Genomic DNA, 23,904 nt, shown 5'->3' with positions numbered 1-23,904 from the left:
AGACCTCCCAGGGGAGGAAAGAGGGGACCTCAGGGGACAGGAGACCCATCCACAGTGGACAGCGGGTAGACAAGAGGCTTCAGGAGATGGGGAGACCCCAGGGAAAGGAGGAGACTGGGGTGGGGGGCTCTCCTTATTTTCCTGGAAGCAGGAGGGGGAAAACAAGGAAGGCTGTGGGGGGTCAGGGAGACCTAAGGAGATCTAGGGGACAGGGATGCTCCAAGGGACATCAAGATCGAGAATTAGGAGACCCTGAGAAAGTCTTGGAGGCTGAGGAGTCTGAAAGTCTTGCAGGTGCAATGGGGAAGAAGCCAAGAAGGATTACAGCGAGGTCCTGGGTTGGGGCGGGGCAGGCAGGGAGACTCAAGGAGGGGACGAGACCCCAGGGAGACCACTGGCTTCCCTCCCTGCCTGAGGCCTCACACCCCCTCTACACCTCGCCACACAGACACAGCATGTCACAGTCGCACCCCCCCACATACACCTTCAGCACCCTCGACACACACGACACCCTTCCGGTCCTGTGGTCCCTCTGTCCTCCCTACTCTCCGGTCTTCCCTGTCCACAGCCAGGAGCCAAGCATGGGTCGGTCCTGTGGTCCCTCTGCCCTCCCTACTCTCCGGTCTCCCTGTCCACAGCCAGGAGCCAAGCCAGGTCTCCCTGTCCACAGCCAGGAGCCAAGCATGGGTCGGTCCTGTGGTCCCTCTGCCCTCCCCCTCCGGTTTGTGTCCACAGCCAGGAGCACCACCCAGGTCTCCTGTCCACAGCCAGGAGCCAAGCACGGGTGCAGAGTCTAACCCCTTTGTTCCGGGAAACACCACCCAGGGGTGATACCTCTATGTCCCCTGAGAGAAGTTGGGCCCAGGAGAGGGGGCAGGGGACTCTCACATCTCTCTGGAAAACCAAGGTCACACATCCAGCCAAGTAAAAAAACTCCTTTCCTTAAAACAAAAAAGAAATCCAGGCACTGCAACATTTTCCTTTTTTTTTTTCACAGCTATGGAATCATTTCCTAAAAAGGACTCTTGGTAAGGATCCGTCTGTAAACAGATGAGAAGGGAATTGCTTGTTTTGGCTCCAGGGGTGGGTATGAAGTGGTGGCAGGGAGGGGAGTAGGACAACCTCTGCTCAGCCCTCTTGCCCACTGCATTCTCTGAGGCATGTTCCAGAATTGAGAAAGGTTCCAGGGGGCGGGGGGCAGCCTGCAAATTACTGGTTCTGCAAGACTGGACTTACAGGAGGTGTCAGCTCATGCCTTCCGGGGGCTAGCTGGAGACACAGACCCACCCAGACTCATGTCTCTGAACATCTCAACTACTCAGGGTGGCATGCAACCACAGGGTCACCTGGGCAGATGCAATTGTTGTTCAGTTGCTCAGTTGTGTCTGACTCTTTGCAACCCCATGGACTGCAGCACGCCAGGCTTCCCTGTCCTTCACTGTCTCCTGGAGTTTGCTCAAACTCATGTCCATTGAGTCAGCTCTTCACATCAGGTGGCCAAACTATTGGAGCTTCAGCTTCAGCATTAGTCGTCCCAATGAATACTCAGGGTTGATTTCCTTTAGGACTGACTGGTTTGATCTCCTTGCAAATGCAGTTCAGTTCAGTTCAGTCACTTAGTCGTGTCCGACTCTTTGCAATCCCATGGACTGCAACACGCCAGGCTTCCCTGTCCTTCACCAACTCCTGGAGCTTGCTCAAATTCATGTCCATCAAGTCAGTGATGCCATCCAACCATCTCATCCTCTGTCATCCCCTTCTCCTCATGCTTTCAATCTTTCCCACCATCAGGGTCTTTTCCTGTGAGTCAGTTCTTCCCATCATGTGGCCAAAGTATTGGAGTTTCAGCTTCAACATCAGTCCTTCCAATGAATATTCAGGACTGATCTTTAGGATGGACTGGTTGGATCTCCTTGCAGTCCAAGGGACTCTCAAGAGTCTTCTACAGCACCAGTTCAAAAGCATCAACTCTTCGGTTCTCAGCTTTCCATAGTCCAACTCTCACATCCGTAGATGACTACTGGGAAAACCACAGCTTTGACTAGATGGACCTTTGTTGGCAAAGTAACGTCTCTGCTTTTTAATATGCTATCTAGGTTGGTCATAGCTTTTCTTCCAAGAAGCAAGCATCTTGCTTGCTGTAGTTTTCATGGCTGTAGTCACCATCTGCAGTGACTTTGGAGCCCCCAAAACAAATTGCAGATGCAGCAGGAGCATCGTAAACTATCTGGGCGTCCTGGGGCTGGGTCAGCCTCCTTCTTCCACCTCTCTGTCTCTCCGAAGCCGTGGTTCTCAGGTGTCCCTGGGCCCGTCACGTACAACCGGACGCACTGATGGAAGGACCACTACTGGACAGCAGGAGCTCTGAAAGTTTCCCAGCTGGATGTGCAAGTCAGAGCAGCGGGGCTCCAACCATGGTCCCGGGACCAGCAGCATCCAGTATCATCTGGGAACTTGTTAAAAATGCAAATTCTTGGACTCTACCTCAAACCCAGCAAATCGAAAATTGGGGGTGGGTGGGGCCCAGCAGTTTGTTTTGAAAGATCTCAGGTGAGCTTCCCTGATAGCTCAGTTGGTAAAGAATCTGCCTGCAATGCAAGAGACCCGGTTCGATTCAAGGGTCCGGAAGATCTGCTGGAGAAGGGATAGGCTACCCACTCCAGTATTCTTGGGCTTCCCTTGTGGCTCAGCTGTTAAAGAACCTGCCTGCAATGCCAGAGATCTGGGTTCAATCCCTGGGTTTGGAAGATCCCCTGGACAAAGGAAAGGCTACCCACTCCAGTATTCTGACCTGGAGAATCCCATGAACTGTATAGTCCATGGGGTTGCAAAAGTCGGACACGACAGCGATTTTCACGTCCCGGCTGATGCTGACACGCGCGTCCTGGAGCTCACAGCTTGGATGCAGAGACAAGCACATAACTAGAAAAGGGCTGCACAGTGAGATGAGGGTGAGATGGAATATATCGCCGATGGTGGAAATGCAGGAGGCGCCCAACATGCCTGGGGTGCCAGGAGAGACTTCTCAGGAGGCGACAGCCAAGACTGAGCTTCAGAACATGAGTCAGATCAACTTGCGTAGTTCAGTTTGGTTCCTCACACGCTTGTTGGCAGCCCACACGTGCTTCCAGATAGAGCCAGAGGTGAGTCAGCCAAGGCCCTGCCTCCAAGGGGCTCCCCAGCTAGTCGGGGGACAGAAGCATGAGCAGGCTTGGGCCGCAGAACAGCAAGAGCTTACACGTGCCGTCTGCCAGGCGCTGTTCTCAAACATTTGCTTGGCAAATACTAACTCTTCAGCCCCCACAAGACCCCTCTGAGGCCATGCCCTGCCATTTACCTCCGTCTCCCCACAGTCCAATAAATAAATTAATCAATCAATATCCTAGAGAGCTGGGAGTCTCTCCTAAGCTGAAGGTGGTCCTGTGTTCAGGATTTTGATGGTGGACTGTTCTGGAAGCTGATTATAAAGTGGACAGTGTTTCCCAATCAGGGAGAGAGGGAAGGGTCCCTTGGCCACCCACTTGCCCATTTCCTCTCCAGCCATGCAGCCAAGCTCTTCCAGAGCTTGTGACCTCCAGAGGCATCAGGCTCGAGTCTGAAGGTCAGCATGTTAGAGGCCTCCCGCAAACCGCCACGGGCCGGGGTCCCAGGGCATGGGGGAGGGCAGGTCTGCTCACTGCTCGGTGCCTCCCGGACAGCAGGGCTGTTCCCAGGCCTGGCCCCAGGGTCCCCCCTCGCCGTCCCCTGGGGTCTGTCTACTCTCTAAACGTCAGCTCCCTCCCCGTAGGGCCTGTTCTCATCGAGAACATTGTTTTCTCCTTAGATTGGAAAACATTGCCTGGACAGGTGAGTGTTTCTCCCTGGGGCAGGAACGAACAGTCTCTTGACTGGGGAACCACGAAATATCCCTGATTGCAGGCTCCCACCTCAGCTTTCCCACAGGCATCTCACAAGCCTCACGCCCACAGACTCACACTCGCCAGCACGTAAACACTCACTCGTGCTTTTCCCACAATTCTGGACCCTTGCCAACATATCCACAGAGACTCCAGCACTCACAGCCACTATTATTTAAAGGCAATTCGATGTTGGCATTAAGCTCACAAACATATCACTCTGCAGAGTGTACACTGTAAACTCACACCTAGGCACAGCCTCACATAACTGCACACAGATTCCTACAGACCAACTCCCTACTCTTGATCTCCAGCGTCCATGAGACAGGCTCCTCCGTCCATGGGATTTTTCAGGCAAGAGAATGTGCACAAGCATGCCCACACACACACACACCGTTGCCTCATCCTTCCCTTAAAGTCACATTGTCCATCCTTCATATGTCCTCCCACGGAAAAAAAAGGAAGACCACCACAGGTAGGAAGCTGCGAAAGAAGAGGCCTGAATGCAGGGAGCCTGGGACCCTACCGTTCTGCACAGTTGTCCTGGCAACGGAAGACGGTCATCTTTTTGTAGTCGAAAAAGGACACGCCTCGAAGGGCCCGGCTCTGGGTGTCATCCAGGTAGCAGCCGATGTACTTAGCTTTGGGAAGATGAGAAAAGTAAGATCTGGGGTGGTGGGGGAAGGAGACAAAGCTGAAAGCGTTTCAGAAGTGACGAGTATGCCTCTAGCTATGTGGCTTTGTTGACCTCTTGGTACCAGTTCCTTCCTCTGAGCAGTAAAGTGGAAACAAGAGAGCCTGAAACTTGTGTGCACTGGCAGAGCTTGGTCTACGGGGGCAGTGGAGTCCCGTGGGTAAGGCTGTGGGCCCTGGAGGCCAACAGAGGGGAGGAAGGGACCTTGCATAGCCAGGGTTAAGGGCACACCCCTGGGCTCTACTGATGGCAACTGGGCACCCAGCAACCCGAGCTAGCCTCATTCCCTAAGCGCCAAGCACACGGGACTCTTATTAAGACAGCTCTGAAGAGCTTGATCCGTTGACAGTCTGCCGTCATTTCTACAAGATGACTTAAGGTTATTTTTTTTCTTGGAAGGAACACTGGACTTGGACACCTCAATATCCAAATCACTGTCTCACTTTGGGGACATTCCAGTGCATTTGGGCCGCTTAATCTCTCTGAGGCCCAGTTTCCTTCACTGTGGGGATGAAAATATCGGGCCAGTGAGGTTAAAATGGACTTATCTGCATAAACATGTCCTCCACAGGGTCTTGCATATAATAGGCATGTCGTTAAGGTGAGTGGGATAAGAAACCAGCCATTCACGGCTGTTTTAAGTTCTTCCCAGTTTTCCCACCTTGTGAGCCAAGGTAAAGGCTTTCATCCAGAAGGAAAAAATTTTTTAAAGATTCTGTTTGATGTGGATCATTTTTATAAAGTCTTTATTGAATTTGCTACAATATGGCTTCTGCTTTCTGTTTTGGGTTTTTGGCCGTGAGGCACGTGGGATCTTAGCTTCTCAACCAGGGACCGAACTCACACCCGCTGCACTGCAAGAGGAAAGTCTTAAACTCTGGACCACCCTGGGAGTCCCTCAGAGGAAAATCTTGAATTATGTTAAACAACCATCCAATGATACACCATTCACTTAGTTTTCTTAGATTAGTACGTGTGTTCTTACACGTCATGGTAAATAGTACACGAAGACGGTACTTTACAGTCTATCAAGGCTTTTCCCGTGGGTTCTTACAATCATTATTAATTTGGACATGCACTTTGCTAAGTGCTTTACTCATACTGTCTCTGTGGATCCTTAGAATGAGCCTGTGAGGGAATTATTAATATTCCCCATCAATGTAGAAGAGGAAACTGAGGCCCCGAGAGGCTAAGTCAGCGGCCCAAGGAAACACAGCTTATACCCATGGGGCTGGGTTTGGACCCAGGCAACCTGGCTTCAGAGCCCATGTTCTGAACTACTGCCCTCCTTGTTTCTCTCTGCTTTTTCTTTTTTTAAAGACTTTTTTTTTTCCTGCTGTGGACCATTTTAAAGTCTTTATTGAATGTGTGACAATACTGTTTCTGTTTTATGTTTTGGTTTCTCACCGGAAGGCATGTGGGATCTTAGAGCTCCTGTCCCTGACTAGGGATCAAACCTGCGTCCCCTGTGCTGGAAGGTGAAGTCTTAGCCACTGGACCACCAGGAAAGTCCCTCTGGTTTCTCTGTGGATCCGGGGACCTTTGCAATGACCCAGGTGCAGTGGCTCCTGGCATGCTTAGACTCTGTTCTTAGATGATTGAACAGAGGCCCAGAAAGGTGAAGTGAGCTGTCCCAGACCTGAAACTAACTGATGGTAGAATAAAGATTTAAATTTAGGTCTATCGGACCCCAACCCAGTGCTCTTGCATTTGGGAGTCACTGGAGGTGAGCCTGAGGATCCAGCCAGCCCTTGGAATTAAATGGCCCTCCTGGAGAATGATTGAGGAAAATGCTACATGCCACTTGATCTCGTTCAGGCCTAGGCTGCTGTCTATTTAAACTGTGGGCTCCTCGCCACTCCCCTGCCCCAACTCGTGATGGAGAACAGGGTCTAGCAGAGGATACAGGCTCGTTAAGGAGAAATTGTGTCCCCTCAACGCCGCCCTAGGAGGTGCAAAATTTGTCAGCCTCGCTGGAGATGTGTCTCAACCCTGATCACCTTGAATTTCTTTCATAAGACAGAGGTGATTTGGTCAACTAAAAACAGTCCATCTTTAAAAGAAACATTGCCTCCCTGGAGCAGGGACGTCAGATGGTGACAGCTCTGGAAAAGCCGACATCTTGTCCCTGTGCTTGTTCAACAATGGATGACTCTCCTGTGTCACAGAGGGAAGCATGGCCCGGGGAGGGGTGTGTGTGTGTGTGTGTGTGTGTGTGTGTGTGTGTGTGTAAGTTTGCATCTGGGCTGGGAGAGAGAACTTCCATGGGCCATGGTTGGCAAGTAACCTTAGTTCAATAGTTCACTAGAGGACAGAGTGTCCAAGGATGGGCAGGAGGAGAAAGAAAAAGGAGGAAGGAGAGGAAGGGAAAGGGAAAGGGAGGGAGCCGTTGTTTATTTTGGCAGAATGAGGTCATTGTCATCAGGTCAAAAGCTGTGTGTGTGTGAGAGGGAGAATATGCATCGAGTACCTACTATGTGCTGTCTACTATGTGCCATTCCTCATTTAAAAAGATTTGGTCCTCACACCCTTCTTATTAATCCATCTTATAGATGAAGAGACTGATCCTAATGACTGTCCCATCTCCCTGTCTTAGAAGTGAATCTTTGTATCTGGCATACGTATATGCTTTCTGGTTGGTCCCCACTCATGTTACTCCATCTTACTTGTTTCTAAGTAGAATTCGAAATGATGCAATCTGCCTGTGTGCCTACGGCTTGGAAGCATCTCGCTTCAAATTTAAGCCCAGATCTGTCCTCCAGCCATTGTACATTTGAGGAGGCTTCACTTCCATTTGACCCACAGGCCTCAGGATCATAAGGTGCCACACTGAGTCCTGAGGGAGATGAGTGCTCACAACCCAGAAATGCTGGGCTTGGAGCTGGAAGTACTATGACCATGGGTGGTCTCGCCAGAGGGTGAGGGTGGGTGCATTTGACTATAGGTGGGATTTTGGATTGTGTTAGATGAGAGTTTTATAATCAAATTAATAGGTGTGTGAGCATATGTACACACGGGTGAATGGGTGGGCTGTCATGGTACTCTTTGTGCCTTCAAAGCACCCTATCCTCGTGTTCTTCTGTTGCACACACGTGTGCATGCTCACTCACGTCCCACTCTTTGCAACGCCCATGGACTGTAGCCCGCCTGCCAGGCTCCTCTGTCCACGGGATTTTCCAGGCAAGACTACTGGAGTGGGTCGCCATTGCCTTGTCCAGGGGACCTTCCCGAGCCAGGGATGGAACCTGCGCCTCCGTCCCTGGCAGGCGGATTTGTACCACTAGTGCCACCTGGGGAGCCCCTACCTGCTCTCATCTTGGGGAGACGCTGACCTTGGAAGAGCCGATCATATTGCACCTGCCACCAGCCAGTGATTGATGGCTCTGGGGAAGGACACAGGACCTACCCTTTGGATTCTTATAGATTAAAGCTGGGAGAAAGAAGCCTGTCTCCCTTGAGTTGTGATACTGGTATTTTCTAAGCCCAGAATTACCAACAGCCAAGATCCCTGGCACAAAGTCAGTCTGTGCAGGAGAACCAAGCTAAGTCAGAAGCAAGCAGAGATGAGAGTTAGGAAGAGAATGGCACAATTCATTCATTTGACAACCTAGGCTCTTCGGTAGTTTGGGGACAAGACACACTACATTTTCTTCTTTGGCTGAAGCTGATTGAAGGTGGGTTTTTTGTCACCTGCCATTACAGGAGCACTGACTAATATGCTGACTGCCAAGCTAAGTTGCTCGAGTCCACCCAGCTGGGGGAGCCCAGACCACGTCCCTATTTAGGCTGCCCTTTCTTGTGTACCACACTTAGTCTCGGCTTGGGAGAAAGGCTTCTCCATCCCGCCAGAGAGACCTTCCTGGAGGGATGATGGGAGACGGAGGGTCTTTTGGAAGAGGAGTTAGTACTCGACCATAGGTCCATCTGCCCCAAAGCCTGGGCTTTTAAATGCTGTACCATCCCTTCCCTAACCCTCCCACCAGACCAGGCAACAGGCTGAGATGACCCACACAACAGCCGCTCAAAGACTTGATGTGGGAACAGATGAACCTCCTCTTCTTCCTCTGTCCACAGGAGGGAAAAAGGGACTCGCAGTCCCCTTCACGGCTGCTCTGGAGAAGCCTGGGCATGCTATATACTGTGACCTGACGGATGGGCTGAGCTCTTTGGGTCAGGAAACGGATACTGAATCTGTTTCCTCCTTGCCCCGGGCAAGGAAGGGCTGGTGACTCTTTCCCTCCTGACCCTCAGTGCAGGCTGTGGCCAACACGACCGGCAACCCTGTCGCCGGAGCTCTATTGCCCAGTTAGAGATACGCTCATGGTGGGGTGACGGGGTGGGAGGGGTGGGCTACCATCCAACCCACTTCCGATTTTCCTCAAGTTCTGCTGCAGTGGCAGAATCTCCCGGAGATGAGGGGGAGGTCGGGTATGTAAAACAGGGACAAAATTCACGGGCCACTCGAGGGTGAATTAATGGCTGAGTTCATACAATCTATCAGCTCGTCGGAGCAGCCATCCGAATATCGCTGAAACGGCAAAGTCCCATCCCAGCCTTGCTATTTATCTCAAGCGCGGAAACCAGTGAGGGGTGAGCCCAGGAGAACACAAGCATCTGGAAAAGAGCTTTCCTGACTATTTTTCCCCCTTTCCTGTCCTTTTTTCCCCCTCTTTTGCTTCAATTAATCTTCCTTTTCAAGCAACGTTGTTCTCTTCAATAAAGGTAATTTGTTAAGAGGATAGCTAAACATGTGCTAATTTGTATTCCTCTTATTTATAGTTTGTGAGCAGATTTGCAGACAGGAGGTATTACAGTGTCCTCAAGGACCAGTTTCAGAGTCTACCAGATCTGGGTTCTAATCCTGCCATTGCAAGTAGGCTGGCTGTAGCACTCAAGGTCCTGCCTAAAAAGTGGAAATAAAACATAAGTGTGTAGGATTTCCCTGGTGGTCCAGGGGTTAAGAATTCTCCTTGCAGTGCAGGGGACGCAAGGTCAATCTCTGGTTGGGGAAATAAGATCCCACGTGCCTTGGGGCAACCAAGTACCTGCTTGCTGCGACCATTGAGCCCATGCCACAGCTAGAGAGTCAGTGCACCGTGACCAAAGATCCCACATGATGTAATGAAGATCCCACGTGCCACAGCCAAGACCGGACACAGCCAAAGAAATGAAATGAAAATTAAAAAAAAAGAAAACCAACATAAAGGTATTTTGGGTTGAACTGTGCCCCTCATAAAAAAAAGATCAGTTGAAGTCCTAAGCCCAGTACCTCAGAATGTGACCTTCTTTGGAAATAGGGTCACTTCTGATGTAATTAATTATGAGGTGATACTGGAGTAGGTGGGTCCCCATCCAACATGACTGGTGTCCTTATAAGAAAGCGGCAAGCAGCTCTCTGAAGTCCCAGAGACACAAGGAGAAGACCGTGTGAAAACAGAGGCAACAACTGGTGTTTTACAGCTGCAAGGAAGGCCAAGAGTTCCCACTGATGCCAGAAGCTGGGGAAAAGGCTTGCAAGAGATTCCCTCTTAGGGGCTTTGAGAGCCCGTCTTGATGTTGGACTTTTAGCCTCCTGAACTGCAAGGTAATACATCTCTGTTGTTTCAAGCCACCCAGTTCATGGTACTTTGCTATAGCAGCCCTTGAACACCAATATGGGGATATTTTTAAAAACTATTTATTTATTTGGCTGCTCTGGGTCTTTAGTTGTAGCACACGAGACCTTTTTCTTCTTTTGGAAAGAAATTTATTTATTTATTTTATTTTTGGCTGTGCTTGGTCTTTGCTGTTGTGCAGGCTTTCTTTCTGGTTGCGGTACTCCAGCTTCGCATCGTGGTAGCTTCTCTTGTTGTCACGCATGGTCTCCAGGGTGCTTGGGCTTCAGTTGTCGCGGCACGTGGGCTCTGTAGTTGTGGCTCCCGGGCTGTAGAGCACAGGCTCAGTAGCTGTGGCACATGGGCTTAGTTACTCCATGGCATGTGGGGTCTTCCCGGACCAGGGATTGACCCCGTGTCTTCTGCATTGGCAGGCAGATTCTTTACCACTGAGCCACCAGGGAAGCCCATCTTTAAGCTGAGGCAGGTTAACTCTTAGTTGCAGCGGGATCTAGTTCTCCCACCAGGGACCGGACCTGGCCGATCATTGGGAGCATGGAGTTTTAGCCACTGGACCACCAGGGAAGTCCCTACAGGGGTATTTTTAAAATTGACTGTAAGAAAAAAAAATTGACCAGAAGGCTGATCTCTTTGTGGAAAAGAGAAACAGTTACTTTCCTGCTGGGGACTCTTCACTGTCTTGGAAAGTTGTCCCTCAGGAGGATCACTCCAGGGCTCTCTGGGCTTCCTTGTGCAGGAAATTGCATTCCTGGAATTCCTGCTCATATCTAGGTTCCCTAGGGGTAGAAGGGACGCATCTTTCACTTTGGTCAGGGCCCAAGGATCCTAACAGGCTCAGCTCAACTATCTCCTCCCCTCAGGAAGGCATGATACAGCCCCATGACCCAACCGGATCCCTCCCTTGGGATCCCAGAGTCCCCTGGTTTACCCCACCTTAGCACTTTCTAAACAATTTTCCAAGTACTGGGCATTATTTTTTCAGAGTATGAAGAATTTAGGCCCACTGTGGAAGACTTTTTAACAAAATGAAAAAGTGCTATAGTGGGGGAAAGCATGACATGATGCTATATATATATATATATATATACAGTGTTCCATCGTTTAGAAATCACTGACTCAACTCTGTGAGATGGTGACGGACAGGGGAGCCTCGAGCCTGCAGTCCATAAGATTGCAAAGAGTCAGGCATGACTTAGTGACTGAACAACAATTCTTTAGAAATAAACCCATAAGGGAGGAAACAAGACCAAAAAGGTGATACCTCAACAGGGTTGATCATGACTGTTGTTGGATGGTGGGCCTCTGGGCTATTTTAACTTTTATCTCTTTTTGCTGTGTATTCTAATTTTTCTACAATAAGCATATGTGACTTTGATGATCAAGAAAAAAGTTATATTCTAAAATATAATTCATCTTTTTACTTGTCTTTCTTTCTCCTGGAGGGTATGACTATTCCTCAGACCAAAAAAAGAAAAAGTGTGCTTGAATCATTCTTGTGTCTCCATCTCCCAGCACAGGCAAGGCAAACAGACATGCAATAAATACAGAATGAATGAATGAATGAATGGAGTTGGGATTCTATTAAGAGTCGGACATGACTGAGTGACTGAACAATGAACAATATAGCTCAGTGGTTAAGAATAAGAGCTTTGGGGGCTTCCCTGGTGGCTCTGGATCTTTTTTAAGTAACAGTTAGAACCGGACATGGAACAACAGACTGGTTGCAAATTGGGAAAGGAGTATGTCAAGGCTGTACATTGTCACTGTGTTTATTTAACTTCTATGCAGAGTACGTCATGTGAAATGCCAGGCTGGATGAAGCACAAGCTGGAATCAAGATTGCCGGGAGAAATACCAATAACTTCAGATATGTAGATGATACCACACTTATGGCAGAAAGCAAAGAAGAACTAAAGAGCCTCTTGATGAAAGTGAAAGAGGAGAGGGAAAAGTTGGCTTAAAGCTCAATATTCAGAAAACTAAGATCATGGCATCTGGTCCCATCACTTCATGGCAAATAGATGGGGAACAATGGAAACAGTGAGAGACTTTATTTTGGGGGGCTCCAAAATCACTGCAGATGGTGACTGCTGCCATGAAATGAAAAGATGTTTGCTCCTTGGAAGAAAAGCTATGACCAACCTAGACAGCATATTAAAAAGCAGAGACATTACTTTGTCAACAAAGGTCCATCTGGTCAAGGCTATGGTCTTCCCAGTGGTCATGTATGGATGTGAGAGTTGGACTATGGAAAGCTGAGAACTGAAAAATTGATGCTTTTGAACTGTGGTGTTGGAGAAGACTCTTGAGAGTCCCTTGGACTGCAAGGAGATCCAACCAGTCCATCCTAAAGGAAATCAGTCCTGAATATTCATTGGAAGGGCTGATGCTGAAGCTGAAACTCCAGTACTTTGGCCATCTGATGTGAAGAGCTGACTCATTTGAAAAGATCTTGATGGTGGGAAAGATTGAAGGCATGAGAAGGGGATGACAGAGGATGAGGTGGTTGGATGGCATCATCGACTCTATGGACCTGAGTTTGAGTAAACTCCAGGAGTTGGTGATAGACAGGGAGGCCTGGTGTACTGCAGTCCATGGGATCACAAAAAGTCGAATACAACTGAGCGACTGAACTGAACTTGTGGCTCAGTGGTAAAGAATCCACCTGCCAATGCAGGAGACATGGTCTGATCCCTGATCTGGGAAGACCCCACACGCTTCAGAGCAGCTAAGCCTGCTCGTCCTAGAGGCCATGCTCTGCAACGAGAAGCCCGGGCACCCTTACTAGAGAGTAGCTCCCGCTAGCTGCAACTAGAGCAAAGCACATGCAGCAACAAAGACCCTGCACAACCAAGAACAAACAAAAAAAAATTTTTTTTTTAAAAGAAGAGCTTTGGTTGTAAACAAGAGTCGGGTTGGAGTCTGCTCTGCCACTTGGCACCTGTGCGACATGGGACAAGTCCTTTAACCCCTCTGAGCCTCTGTTTCTTCACCTATGGAAAAGAGTTTAATACTTCCTACAGACATAAGGCTGAGTATGAGCACACAGTCTGACCCAGAGCTGACCCTCCATAACCTGCATAGATTGCATCTTCTGCTGGAGGAGGTGGGAAGTGGGAGCCCTGCGGTTGCTTCCAAAAATGCTGACTAAATCTCCTGTGTCCTTCTTCAAGCCCAGCCCAACACCCTCTGTAATCTGGGGTGGGGGAAACAGAAACAGCACAGATTTTGAAATCAAACTGGAGTCAGCTCCTGGCTGTGCTCCCGGCAACGGGGTCACCTAAGGCAAGTCACATCACCTCTGTTCTCTCCTACAGGATTACAATATTAATAATAATAGCCAGCACGCACTAAGTGCTTACTGGGGTCCAGGGTCTGTGCTGAACACTGTCTGTGCACTGAGAACTGAGACGATGTAGTGCTTAGGGTTCAAGTGTAAGATCCAAACCTCCCGGGTTCAAATATTGATTTATCCTCTCCTCCTGCTGGTTAACCTCGGGCAAGTTACCTAACCTCTCTGTGCCTCCATTTCCTCCCTGGAAGGGGGAGTTAATGACAGTGTCTACTTAACTGGGCTGCCAAGAAGACTATGGGATGTACCAGCTTCAAAGTGTTTAGAACAGTGCCTGGCATTTAGAGAGCATGCCATCGATTTATCTTATATAATCATCACAACAGACATCTGATGTTAAGTACCTTTTACCTCCCAAAGGAAACTGAGGTGACCTGCCCAAAGAGCTTCACAAGCTACCACAGAACTGGAATTTGAACCCTCATGTGGCTGCTCAGAGCACAGGATCTCGAAAGCCTAGCAAGGTGACTGGCACGTTGCAGGTGCCAGCTCCACCCGGGAAGTCAGACTTCCTGCCCAACCCCAGCCCAGCCTGGGAGCAGCTCCACCCTCCCTTCCTGTCCCATGATGGGCTCCGAGTCCTTTACAGCTTAAGTCTTGCATCGTTGCATCCAGCAGAGCCCTTGCCAACTTTAGATAACCAAATGTGTTTAGCATCAGGTCAAGGAAGCGTCTCATTTTTATTAGCGTTAATCTAATATGTTGTGTTTCCTTGCCGAACTCTGAATAAGTTAATCAAGGACAGTCTGAATTTGTGTTTTCTTAATAAGACTGCCTGATTTCAAAGCTGCCTGATGAGAGCTCTGCGCTCCAGGCTTCTTTATTTTCTCTTCTGTCTCTCTTTATACTTTATAAAATATCTAAGATTTCCAGAAGCAAGGGGTGGGGTAGCATGGTAGAGAAGAGGGCTCACAAGCTTTGGAATTAAATGAATCTTGCTTCAAACCTCAGTTCCTCTACTCACCACGTGGGTAACCTGGGGTAAGTGACTTCTTCTGAGTTTAAAAATTTCTCATTTGTAAAATAGGATAATAATAGTCTTTAACTTGTTGAGTCGTTGTGATAATTACATAAGGCAATGACGGTCTAGCCTATAATAACCATTCAATATATATTTAGCTACTATTTCTACTACTATTAATACTAGTGGCAGAAACTATTAAGTGACCTATTATTAAAAGCCAAGAGATCTGAAAAGCATTTTACATATATCATCTCATTCAAATAACATATGAAAAGCACATGGAACAGTGGCTGGCATGAAGGAGGTGCTCAAGCAATGGTAGTAACTACCTGGAACAGGGGCGGTGGTATTTCATTCTATTTGTTTCTATTGTTGTTGGATGTATCAATTGTGCCATTAGGGAATCATATTCTATTAGAGGACCTCAACGAACACAGGAAATTACCATTCACATAAGGGCCATGGCAGGGAGTACAGAGAAGGAACATTTGATCAAGCCTAGAGGGGGGTCGGAGAAGGCAATGGCACCCACTCCAGTACTCTTGCCTGGGAAATCCCTTGGACAGAGGAGCCTGGTGGGCTGCAATCCATGGGGTCGCAAAGGTTGGACACGATTGAGCGACTTCACTTTCACTTTTCACTTTCATGCATTGGAGAAGGAAATGGCAACCCACTCCAGTGTTCTTGCCTGGAGAATCCCAAGGATGGCGGAGCCTGGTGGGCTGCCGTCTATGGGGTCGCACAGAGTTGGACACGACTGAAGCAACTTAGCAGCAGCAGAGGGGGGTCAGGACAATTTTCTGCAGGTGAACTAAGCTGAGACCTGGAGGATGAGTAGAGCTGTGGCCAGGCAGCAGGCTGGTCATTCCTTCGTTTGTGCATCCAATAACTCTTTTATACAACCAGTAGGTACTGAGTACCATCTTTGTTTCTGGTGCTGTCCAAGGTGCTGATAGAACGAAGCAATCGGGACAGGTACCCATTTCTGCCTTCATGGAGCTGACAGTCTAGTAGTAGAGATAGACTACAAGGAGGCAAAGTGCTTCCCTGGTGGTTCAGTGGTTAAGAATCCACCTTGCAATGCCGGGGACACTGGTTCGATCCCTGGTCCAGGAAGATATCACATGCCGTGCCACAACTATTGAGTCTGCCTGCTACAACTACAGAAGCCCGCATGCCTAGAGCCTGTGTTCCACAACAAGAGAAGCCACTGGACTGAGAAGCCTGTGCACTGAAACTAGAGACTAGCCCTGCTTTTCACAACTAGAGCAAGCCCATGCAGCAACCAAGACCAAGAGCAGCCAAAAATAAAATAAGTAAATAAAATTTCAAAAATTAAAAAACTAAGGAAGCAAATAAAAGCAAGATACTTTCAGATGGTGATAGGTACTGTGACAAAAATAGAATTGGGGAACGTGGTCCTGACCAGGCACAAAATGGGGCTACTTTAGGGCATTCCAGGAAGACCGCTACAGGATGCCATGGTTTGACTGGAGACCTGATGGAAGGGAGGAAGGGAGCCATGCAAAGATATGGGAAAGAGCATCCCAGATGGAAGAGACTAACTATAAAAAGATCCTGAGGTAGGAACGGGATTGGTGTGTTTAAGATGTGTGGTGAAGTGGGTGGGAAGTGTTACATGTTAATGTTACAACATATAATGCCAAGTGTTACAACATGGTGGGCCATGCTGGGGGCTCTGGAATTTATCCTAAGTTTGATGGGGCTTGCAAAGTAGCAGAAGGAGTTTGGAGTGGCTGAGATGAGATGAAGCTTGGTGATTGGAGAAGGCAGTGAGAGAATTTCTCCATCAAGGCAGCACCTCACACCTCAGCTATGCCTACAAGATGGGGTCCCTTACCCAGGTGGATCCACAGACCTTCCTGATCACCCCTAAGACTCAACTCTGTGCAGGCAACATGCCAGGTGTTTCCATAATCATGTCTCATCAAACTCTCAGGAGAAGCCTGGCAGGAAGGAGGCCATTGTTCCCATCTTACAGATGACAAAACTGAGGATGAAAAGGCCAAGCCACTTGCTTGGACTGTGACTGGTTGGAGTGGAGTTGGATTATGAATCCAAGTTCCCTAAGCCATTCTGCTACCTCTCGCCTTCTCCTTCACTGCCCTGTGAAGTTTTCAAGGAAGTGGAATTCTAGAAAATTCCTGAGGGTAAAATGATGGGGTCTTCTGGATGGCTCCTGAGCCAGAAGCAGGTTGGGACTGAAGCAGGGAAACATGCTCCCCAGGACGAGTCCCCTCCAATAGCCCTGCTTCCTTCCACGGTGGGAGAAGGGGTTTTTCCACAAGTTGAATGACAGCGGAAGTGTGACATGTGGCAGGGAACACAAGGGCTGGGGAGGTTTTCCTTCTGTCCTGATTGGTGGTAGATCCTCCCAAACCATCTGGCTGTGATTCTGGAAATGTCCATTCGTGTTAATCTCATGAATTGCAGGAGTTGTGGGGTCCTCCCCAGAACGCTGCTCCGATGAGGGGACATCAGTTGACCCTGGGAAGTAGTCATAGAGCCAGCATCCAGGCCAGATGTGTCTGCTTTGAACTTGTCACTGACCAGCTATGTGGCCTTGGGGAAAGTTTTCACTTCTCCAAGCCTGTTTCCATGTGTGTTAACTGGGCATAGGATCACATTCCTTAAGTCCATGGAGTGTAGTGAAAATCAAGTGAGGTGATGTACTTAGGAAGAAAAGCCCACTTTGACTGTGACAGGCTAAGAAAATGCAACGAAACGAAGTCCCCTAAGCGCCCTCACCAAGGGATCCGGCTAAGCAGAACAGAAGCTCTGCCACTAGCTAGCTGTGTGACCTTAGGCTCCCGGGGCCTCAGTCTCCTCATCTTTAAAATGGGAATAATAGCACCTATCACATGGGGTTGTGGCTGTAATTTGATGCCTGTCAAGTGCTTGGAAAAGTACCTGGCCCTTAGTAAGTGCTCAATAGATGCTCGGGGTTTCGATTTTCAGGTGCATGTAACAAGGGCTATAAAGGGCTGCATGGGAGGGTCAGATGTTGAACTCTGACAGATTCAGGGTTCAGCTCTAAGCGTGGATGTTTATAAGCTGTGTGACCCTGGGCAAGCTACCTAAAGTCTCTGAGCTTCAATTTTCTCCTCTGTGAAACCTCCTGCATATATAATGGCTGGTTCCTAGGAAACACTGAACACTGGCAGCTGTTACTATAATATTATTAGTATCATCATCCCCCTTCCCTTGTCCTCAGCCACCTTCCAGCCCAGAGGCTCACCCCTCTTACCTCGCTCCTCCTCCTTCTCCCGGACGACCCTCCCCTTGAGGGCCCGGCTCCAGGCTCCCCCGTAGTCCCCCAGCTTGGCTCTCTCATTCCCGTCCTTGCCCTTGAACCAGGGTCCGTACCTGCGGGCGATGCTTGAGACTTCACCTGTGTCCCGGAAGCCTCTGCCCAGATTTAAGTCACCCAGGAAGGTCAGCTCAGCGCCCTCCACTGGGGCCCCCACAGCGGGGTTGGCCTGGTTCTGGGAGACGGCAGGCTGACCCACAAAACCAGAGTGAAGGAAGACAAGGCTCCCAGCTGTCAGGTAGAGCACCAGGAAGGTAAAGAAACGCACAGGCTTCCTGCGGAAGTACCGCTGGAATTTGAACCAGAGCTTGGCCATAGTGGGATCATTCCGGACTGGATCGCTGGGGCTCAGCTGGGGCTTGGGGGGGTGTGGTCCAAGGAGAGAAGGGAGGGGGGCTTTGTTTCTTAAGCTTCCCTTAGGGATGGAGCCCCTGGGGGTCTTCAGTCTTAATCCCGCTGTGAAGGTGACTGCCAAGTCCAGGGCAGGAGGGCAAGTCCAATGCTTGGCTGACGCCAAGAGAAGAGAGGACAGGCTTCCCCAGCCCTCCTGAGGTCAGGGTGGGCTTCTCTGGGCCATGAAAGGGGTTCTGAGGCTCAGGGCACTCAGGAGTTGGTCCCATGTTCCTACATCTTGTTCTCTGCCGCAGAATTCCCAAAGAACTTGGAAAATAGCAATCGGAGGAGGATTTTGTGAGGGTTCACAGGCAGCTGGAGTTCGCTTCTTGCCCGTTCTTGGTTGCTCAGGCCTATAGGACCTAGGTTAATTCACGGAGGGCCTCTTTCCCAGCTGGGGACCAAGCTCAGTCTGTCCACCTGGTGGAAACACAAGCGGGCAGCCTTTCATCTGGTGAAGCATTAGGGCTCAGGGCTGCCACCTGCAAAAGAGCACAGGTACAGACATAAGAAACCTCCTGGCAGAGGCCAGAATGTGAAGCTTTCTTGAACATTCTCAGGGGAGGGGAGAATGCAGAGTCCAGAGAGGGAGGAAACCAGTGGCCCAAAGAACCCAGCAGTGCTGGGTAAAAGCGACTCCTGCTGGTCCTCGTCTTGGGACAAGCTTTATCTTGGACAAACTCAGGTCCTTAAGCCCCACTGCTCAGTGCTCAGTCATGTTTGACTCTTTTCGACCCTTTGGACTGTAGCCCACCAGGCTCCTCTGTCCATGGAATCTTTCATACATGAATACTGGAGTGGGTTGCCATTCCCTTCTCCAAGGGATCTTCCCAACCCAGGGATTGAACCTGCACCTCTTGCATCTCCTGCATTGCAGGCAGATTCTTTACTGCTGAGCCATGGGGGAAGCCCTTCCTAAGCCCCATACGTCTGCATATTTGTCAAATATATGCTGATTCATGGGGGTTAGTTTAAGTCTAAATGTACTTCCTAGGTCTTTGCCAGACTGTCTGCTGGACGTGACTGATACTGAACTAGATCAAATTTGTTCATTTTTTTTCCCCCAAACACATATTTATAGAAGACCTACTGTGTAGCAGGCACTGTCCTGCATGTGTGCTAAGTCGCTTCAGTCTGTCCGACTCTTTGGGGCCCCATGTAGACTGTAGCCCCCAGGCTCCTCTGTCCATGGGATTTTTCAGGCAGGAATACTGGAGTGGGTTGCCATGCCCTCCTCCAGGCTCTGTTCTAGGTGCTGGGAATAAAGCTGTGAACCCAAGAGACACAGTTCCTTCTCTCACCGGGATCACGTTGTCATGGAAGAGTTCAAACCCAGAGTCCCTCTCTTTTATCCAAGGAAGAAAAGGAGAAGGAAGGAAAGCAGAATTATTTAGCAACATACGCATTCACTCAGTATTTATTATGCATGGCATGCTCTGCTTTGTACGGAGCCTTCCATGTGTATTAATTACTCTTCCCCATGTTCCCATGGGAAGTGCCTATTTCCCATTTTACAAATGAGGAAACTGAGGATACACAGCTGGTGAGTGGTGGAGGTGGGATTGGAACCTAGGACGGTCTGAACACAAAAGCACAGCTCCGAACCCCCGCCTTTTTGACTCTTTCTCCCACACGGTCAGGACATCACTTGGGAGTTCCGAGACAGCCCCTGAAGCAGCAGCCCGTCTCCACCTGCTCCCAGTGGCCAGTGGTGGCTCATTGTATGAGGGCCCCTCAGAGTGTGGTCTGAGGAGCGTCTGATTCAGCATCCCTTGGGAGCCTGGCTACCCATGAAGATTCCCAATCTCTCCAATCGGAATTTCTGGTTGAGGAGGAAGCCTACAGGTGTAACCAGGTGCTCTCAGGTGATGATCACGAGCACAAAGGTTTGACAACCATGGTTTTTTCAGTAAACACTCAGGATCAGCAGTCTGGAAGAAAATAGATTGTAAATTAGAAAATGGAAAAAAAAAAAAAAAAAAAAAGAACTCCATTTGCCTTATGTGGTTTCATATCACCACCAGCAGGGGGCCTCATGACAATCTTGGCCACTGCAAAGGAGTCAACTGTCAGCCAGCCAATGGGTGATTTGAATGGTGACAGCCCCTACCAAATCCAGACAGCAGCATGAGAGTTTAACTGCGGTGTGAGGTAGAGTCCAGTGTTCCTACATATGCCATCCTATTCATTCAAGAATTAAGTACTGAGCACCTACATACACTATCGTTGTAAGCACTTGGAACTATTCAATGAACAAGACAGCCCCAAATGCATGCTCTTGTGGGGTCAAACTATCTGTTCATCCATCCGTCATTCTTTAATCTACCCAGCAGTCCACCTACCCATCCATCCATCCATTAAGTCACAATCTATTCACCCATCCATCATTCATTCTTTAATCTATCCATCAATTCCCCTACCCCTCCATCCATTCATCATTAATCTGTTCATTAATCCATCCACCCATCCATCCATCACCCATTCATTCATCTATCTATTCATCTGAATTGGAGCAGCCCACTCATTCATCCAGCTCTCCACCCACCCATTCATCCACCCATTCCTCCATTCATTTAGCAACATGTGTTACTTGCCTACCATGCATGTGCTTGGAATGCAGAAATAAATAATTTGAAAAAAAAAAAAAACTCGGAGTTGCTGCTTTCAAAGAATTCAGAGTTTACTGAGGGAGAGAGCAATTTAAACGATCACCATATCAAATCACTATATTAGAGCTGCTGCTGCTGCTAAGTCACTTCAGTTATGTCCGACTCTGTGCGACCCCATAGATGGCAGCCCACCAGGCTCCCCCATCCCTGTGATTCTCCAGGCAAGAACACTGAAGTGGGTTGCCATTTCTTTCTCCAATGCATGAAAGTGAAAAGTGAAAGTGAAGTCGAAATCAGTTGTGTCCAACTCTTCTGGACCCCATGGACTGTAGCCCACCAGGCTCCTCTGTCCATGGGATTTTCCAGGCAGAGAGACAATGATAAATCCCATAGTAGAGGTATATATAAGATATAGAACAGAAATTAATATTAACAGCTAATGTTTATCGAGCACTTATTATATGCCAGATACCACTCTACAAACACAATGCCCTGATTTAATCATCATGTCAATACAATGAGGCAGATCTAGATCCATTTCAAAGAGGAGAGGAATAAAGCACAGGATGATAAAGTAACTTGTCCAAGGCCACACAGCTGGTAAGTGGCAGCTGGCTTGTGAACCTGGGCTCATCTGATTTCACAGCTTGTGTTCCTAACCACACATCTATTCTAGTCTTGGGTAAAAAAAAAAAAAAAAAACTACAGGCATATGCCCAGAGAAGAGCGCTTGCACAAAAGTTCCTAGATATTGGCTTACATGTCAAGGGGTTTCTGTACCCTCGGGTAAGAGGCCCCGGAATGTGGGAGCCCCAAGAAGTGAGGGTCTGAAGCTGCCCTGAGGGGACTCAGAGACGGCTGCCCTCTGGGAGGGGTCTTTAAGCTGGCGGGTCTTGCAGGAAGAGTCAGCTTTCTGGGTGAAGAAACAGCAGAAGGACACTTTAGGGAGGAGGAGCAGCACACACCCAGGGCAGGGCACTGCGGTGGAGGCAGCTTGAGGGGCTTACTGAGTGAAGCCAAATTGCTCAGTCGTGTCTGACTCTTTGCGACCCCAAGGACTGTACATAGCCCACCAGGCTCCTCCGTCCATGGGATTCTCCAGGCAGGAATAGTGGAATGGGTTGCCATGTCCTTCTGCAGGGGATCTTCCTGACTCAGGAATCGAACCCAGGTCTCCCACACTGCAGGCAGATGCTTTACCCTCTGAGCCACTAGAGGAGCTTAGTGCATGGTAAGAAGGCAGTGAAGCGGTGGGTTGGGGTCAGACCCTGGGGAGCCTTGAATGCCAAACTCAGAAATCTGGACTATAACTGAAGTTTCATGGTTACACCGACACTTTGGAAAGACCAGCCTCTTATCAGCTTAAAAACCTCTGGGCAGTGAGGGGTGTCCCCTGGTATTCCATGTAAATCACGCACATGGCAGAGATTTCCGCAGTTGGGCCAGGATGAAGGAAGACCAGCAGCCCTCATGGGAATAGGCGGTGAGGGGGACACCAGCCCTTCCAGAGGCATGCAGGCAAGAGCATGGACTCTGCAGGCAGACCGATCTGGGCTCAAATCCCGCCTCTTCCATCCACCACCTGTGTGACTGGGGCAAGACACCTCTTCTCAGCGACCAAGGCTCCTGACCTGTGAAGTGGACATAAGAAGCTTGACACTCCCCCCGAAATATATTGGTTGGAGGATTGCATTGAAAACTACAGGAAGAGCACAGGGGGCTCAGCTTGGTGCTCTGTGGTGGCCTCGATGGGTGGGATGCGGGTGTAGGGTGGGAGGGAAGTCCAAGAGGGAGGGAATATATGTACACATATAGCTGATTCACTTTATCGTATACTAGAAAACTAACACAGCATTGTAAAGCAACTATACCCCAGTTAAAAAAAATTGTACATCTGGCACATAGTAGGTGCTCAAGAAGAGCCCTCAGCGCCTCCCCTCCCGTGAGCACACGTGAGCTGCCTCCAGAGCCCCTTGCCGACAGCAAGCAGCGCATCTGCTGCGGGTATGGAGACAGCAAGTATTTCCCCTCTTGTGTCCCCGTGGCTCTGTCTCTCTGAGGGTATTTCTGGGTCTAGTTCCTTTTTGTTGTTCCCTTCCCGTTCTTCTATATTTCAACACATCTTTTCTCTAAGTGGGTGCCAAATGGGTTTTAAGAAGATAATGAGCTCATTAGGAGCTGGCAGGGAACAGAGAGACTGAGGCAGCGGTGGTGTCGGATGTGGGGTTGGGGAAAGGGGGGTGCGGATTCTGAGGAAGGGGGCTCCTCCCGGGGAAGGTGGGCGCTGACTCGAGTCGCCCACACCAGACTGCCGGTGCTGGGGGGTGGGGGAGGTCACCTGGAAGGAGGACGCCCTGGACTCCGAGCCCCGTGTAAGTGGGACCCTGTCTGTGCTCTCGCTACGCCAGCCCCATCCTCTGGCAGACGGTAAGTCCCCAGGGAACACTGGTGCAGAAAATAGTGAGAAGAAGCAGAGAACTTGAACCTCCGCCACAGGTCCCTGCCATGTGCCAAATCCCCGAGTGACAGCCTGAGGGAGTTGCAAATGCAGGGCCCCCTGCAGCAGCCTCCTGCGTTTCTCAGCCTCGGGTGGTCCTAGGGCACAGGGGCCGCCGCTGAGCCAATCCCACTTCCCCAGGGAAACGTCTGTCTCTCCTGTCCACCCATCATCCTTCCTCTCCCTTCTCTCTCTCTCTTTCCAAGTCTCTCTCAAGCTCTCTCTGTGTCTCTCCAGACAGAACTGGGGAATGGAACTAACTGCCACTGGCGGAACACTGTGTTTGAAGGTTTCACAAGCCTCTAACCAGCTCCTCCCTCCCAGCAACCTGCAAAGTAGGTGTGACTCCGTAGCTGATGTGTGTCCCACCCTGGGCTGCGGGCACACCTTGGCCTCCAGCTGCCCCTTCTCCTCTGTTTCCAGTTGTTCGTTACAAGCTGGAAGCCAGAATCGCATAAGACTCGACAGGTGTCTTCACCTCTCTGAGCTGCTGTTTTCTCTCAGCAAAGCAGGTAGCCCCTAGAAGTCTCCCTTGCAGGGTCTTGGGGAGGAC

At 49.6% G+C, this 23,904-nt stretch overlaps 1 protein-coding gene across 5 annotated transcripts in view; it reads right to left on the bottom strand.

Annotated features, from left to right (window-relative positions):
* The window catches only part of WSCD2 (WSC domain containing 2), a 115,491-nt gene that overhangs the window by 34,538 nt on the left and 57,049 nt on the right, over positions 1-23,904 (bottom strand). For all 5 annotated transcript variants that reach the window (XM_070385956.1, XM_070385955.1, XM_070385957.1 and 2 more), the window contains 2 exons: positions 17,790-18,727; positions 4,423-4,537 (listed from right to left, as the gene is read on the bottom strand). In XM_070385956.1, coding sequence (XP_070242057.1) covers positions 4,423-4,537; positions 17,790-18,168 — 494 coding nt within the window. In that variant the 5' untranslated portion in view covers positions 18,169-18,727. The remainder of the gene's footprint in view (positions 1-4,422; positions 4,538-17,789; positions 18,728-23,904) is intronic.

This window comes from Bos mutus, chromosome 17, assembly GCF_027580195.1.
Source record: "Bos mutus isolate GX-2022 chromosome 17, NWIPB_WYAK_1.1, whole genome shotgun sequence".
Taxonomy (NCBI): Eukaryota; Metazoa; Chordata; class Mammalia; order Artiodactyla; family Bovidae; genus Bos; species Bos mutus.
This window is presented reverse-complemented; position numbering and strand designations above follow the sequence as displayed.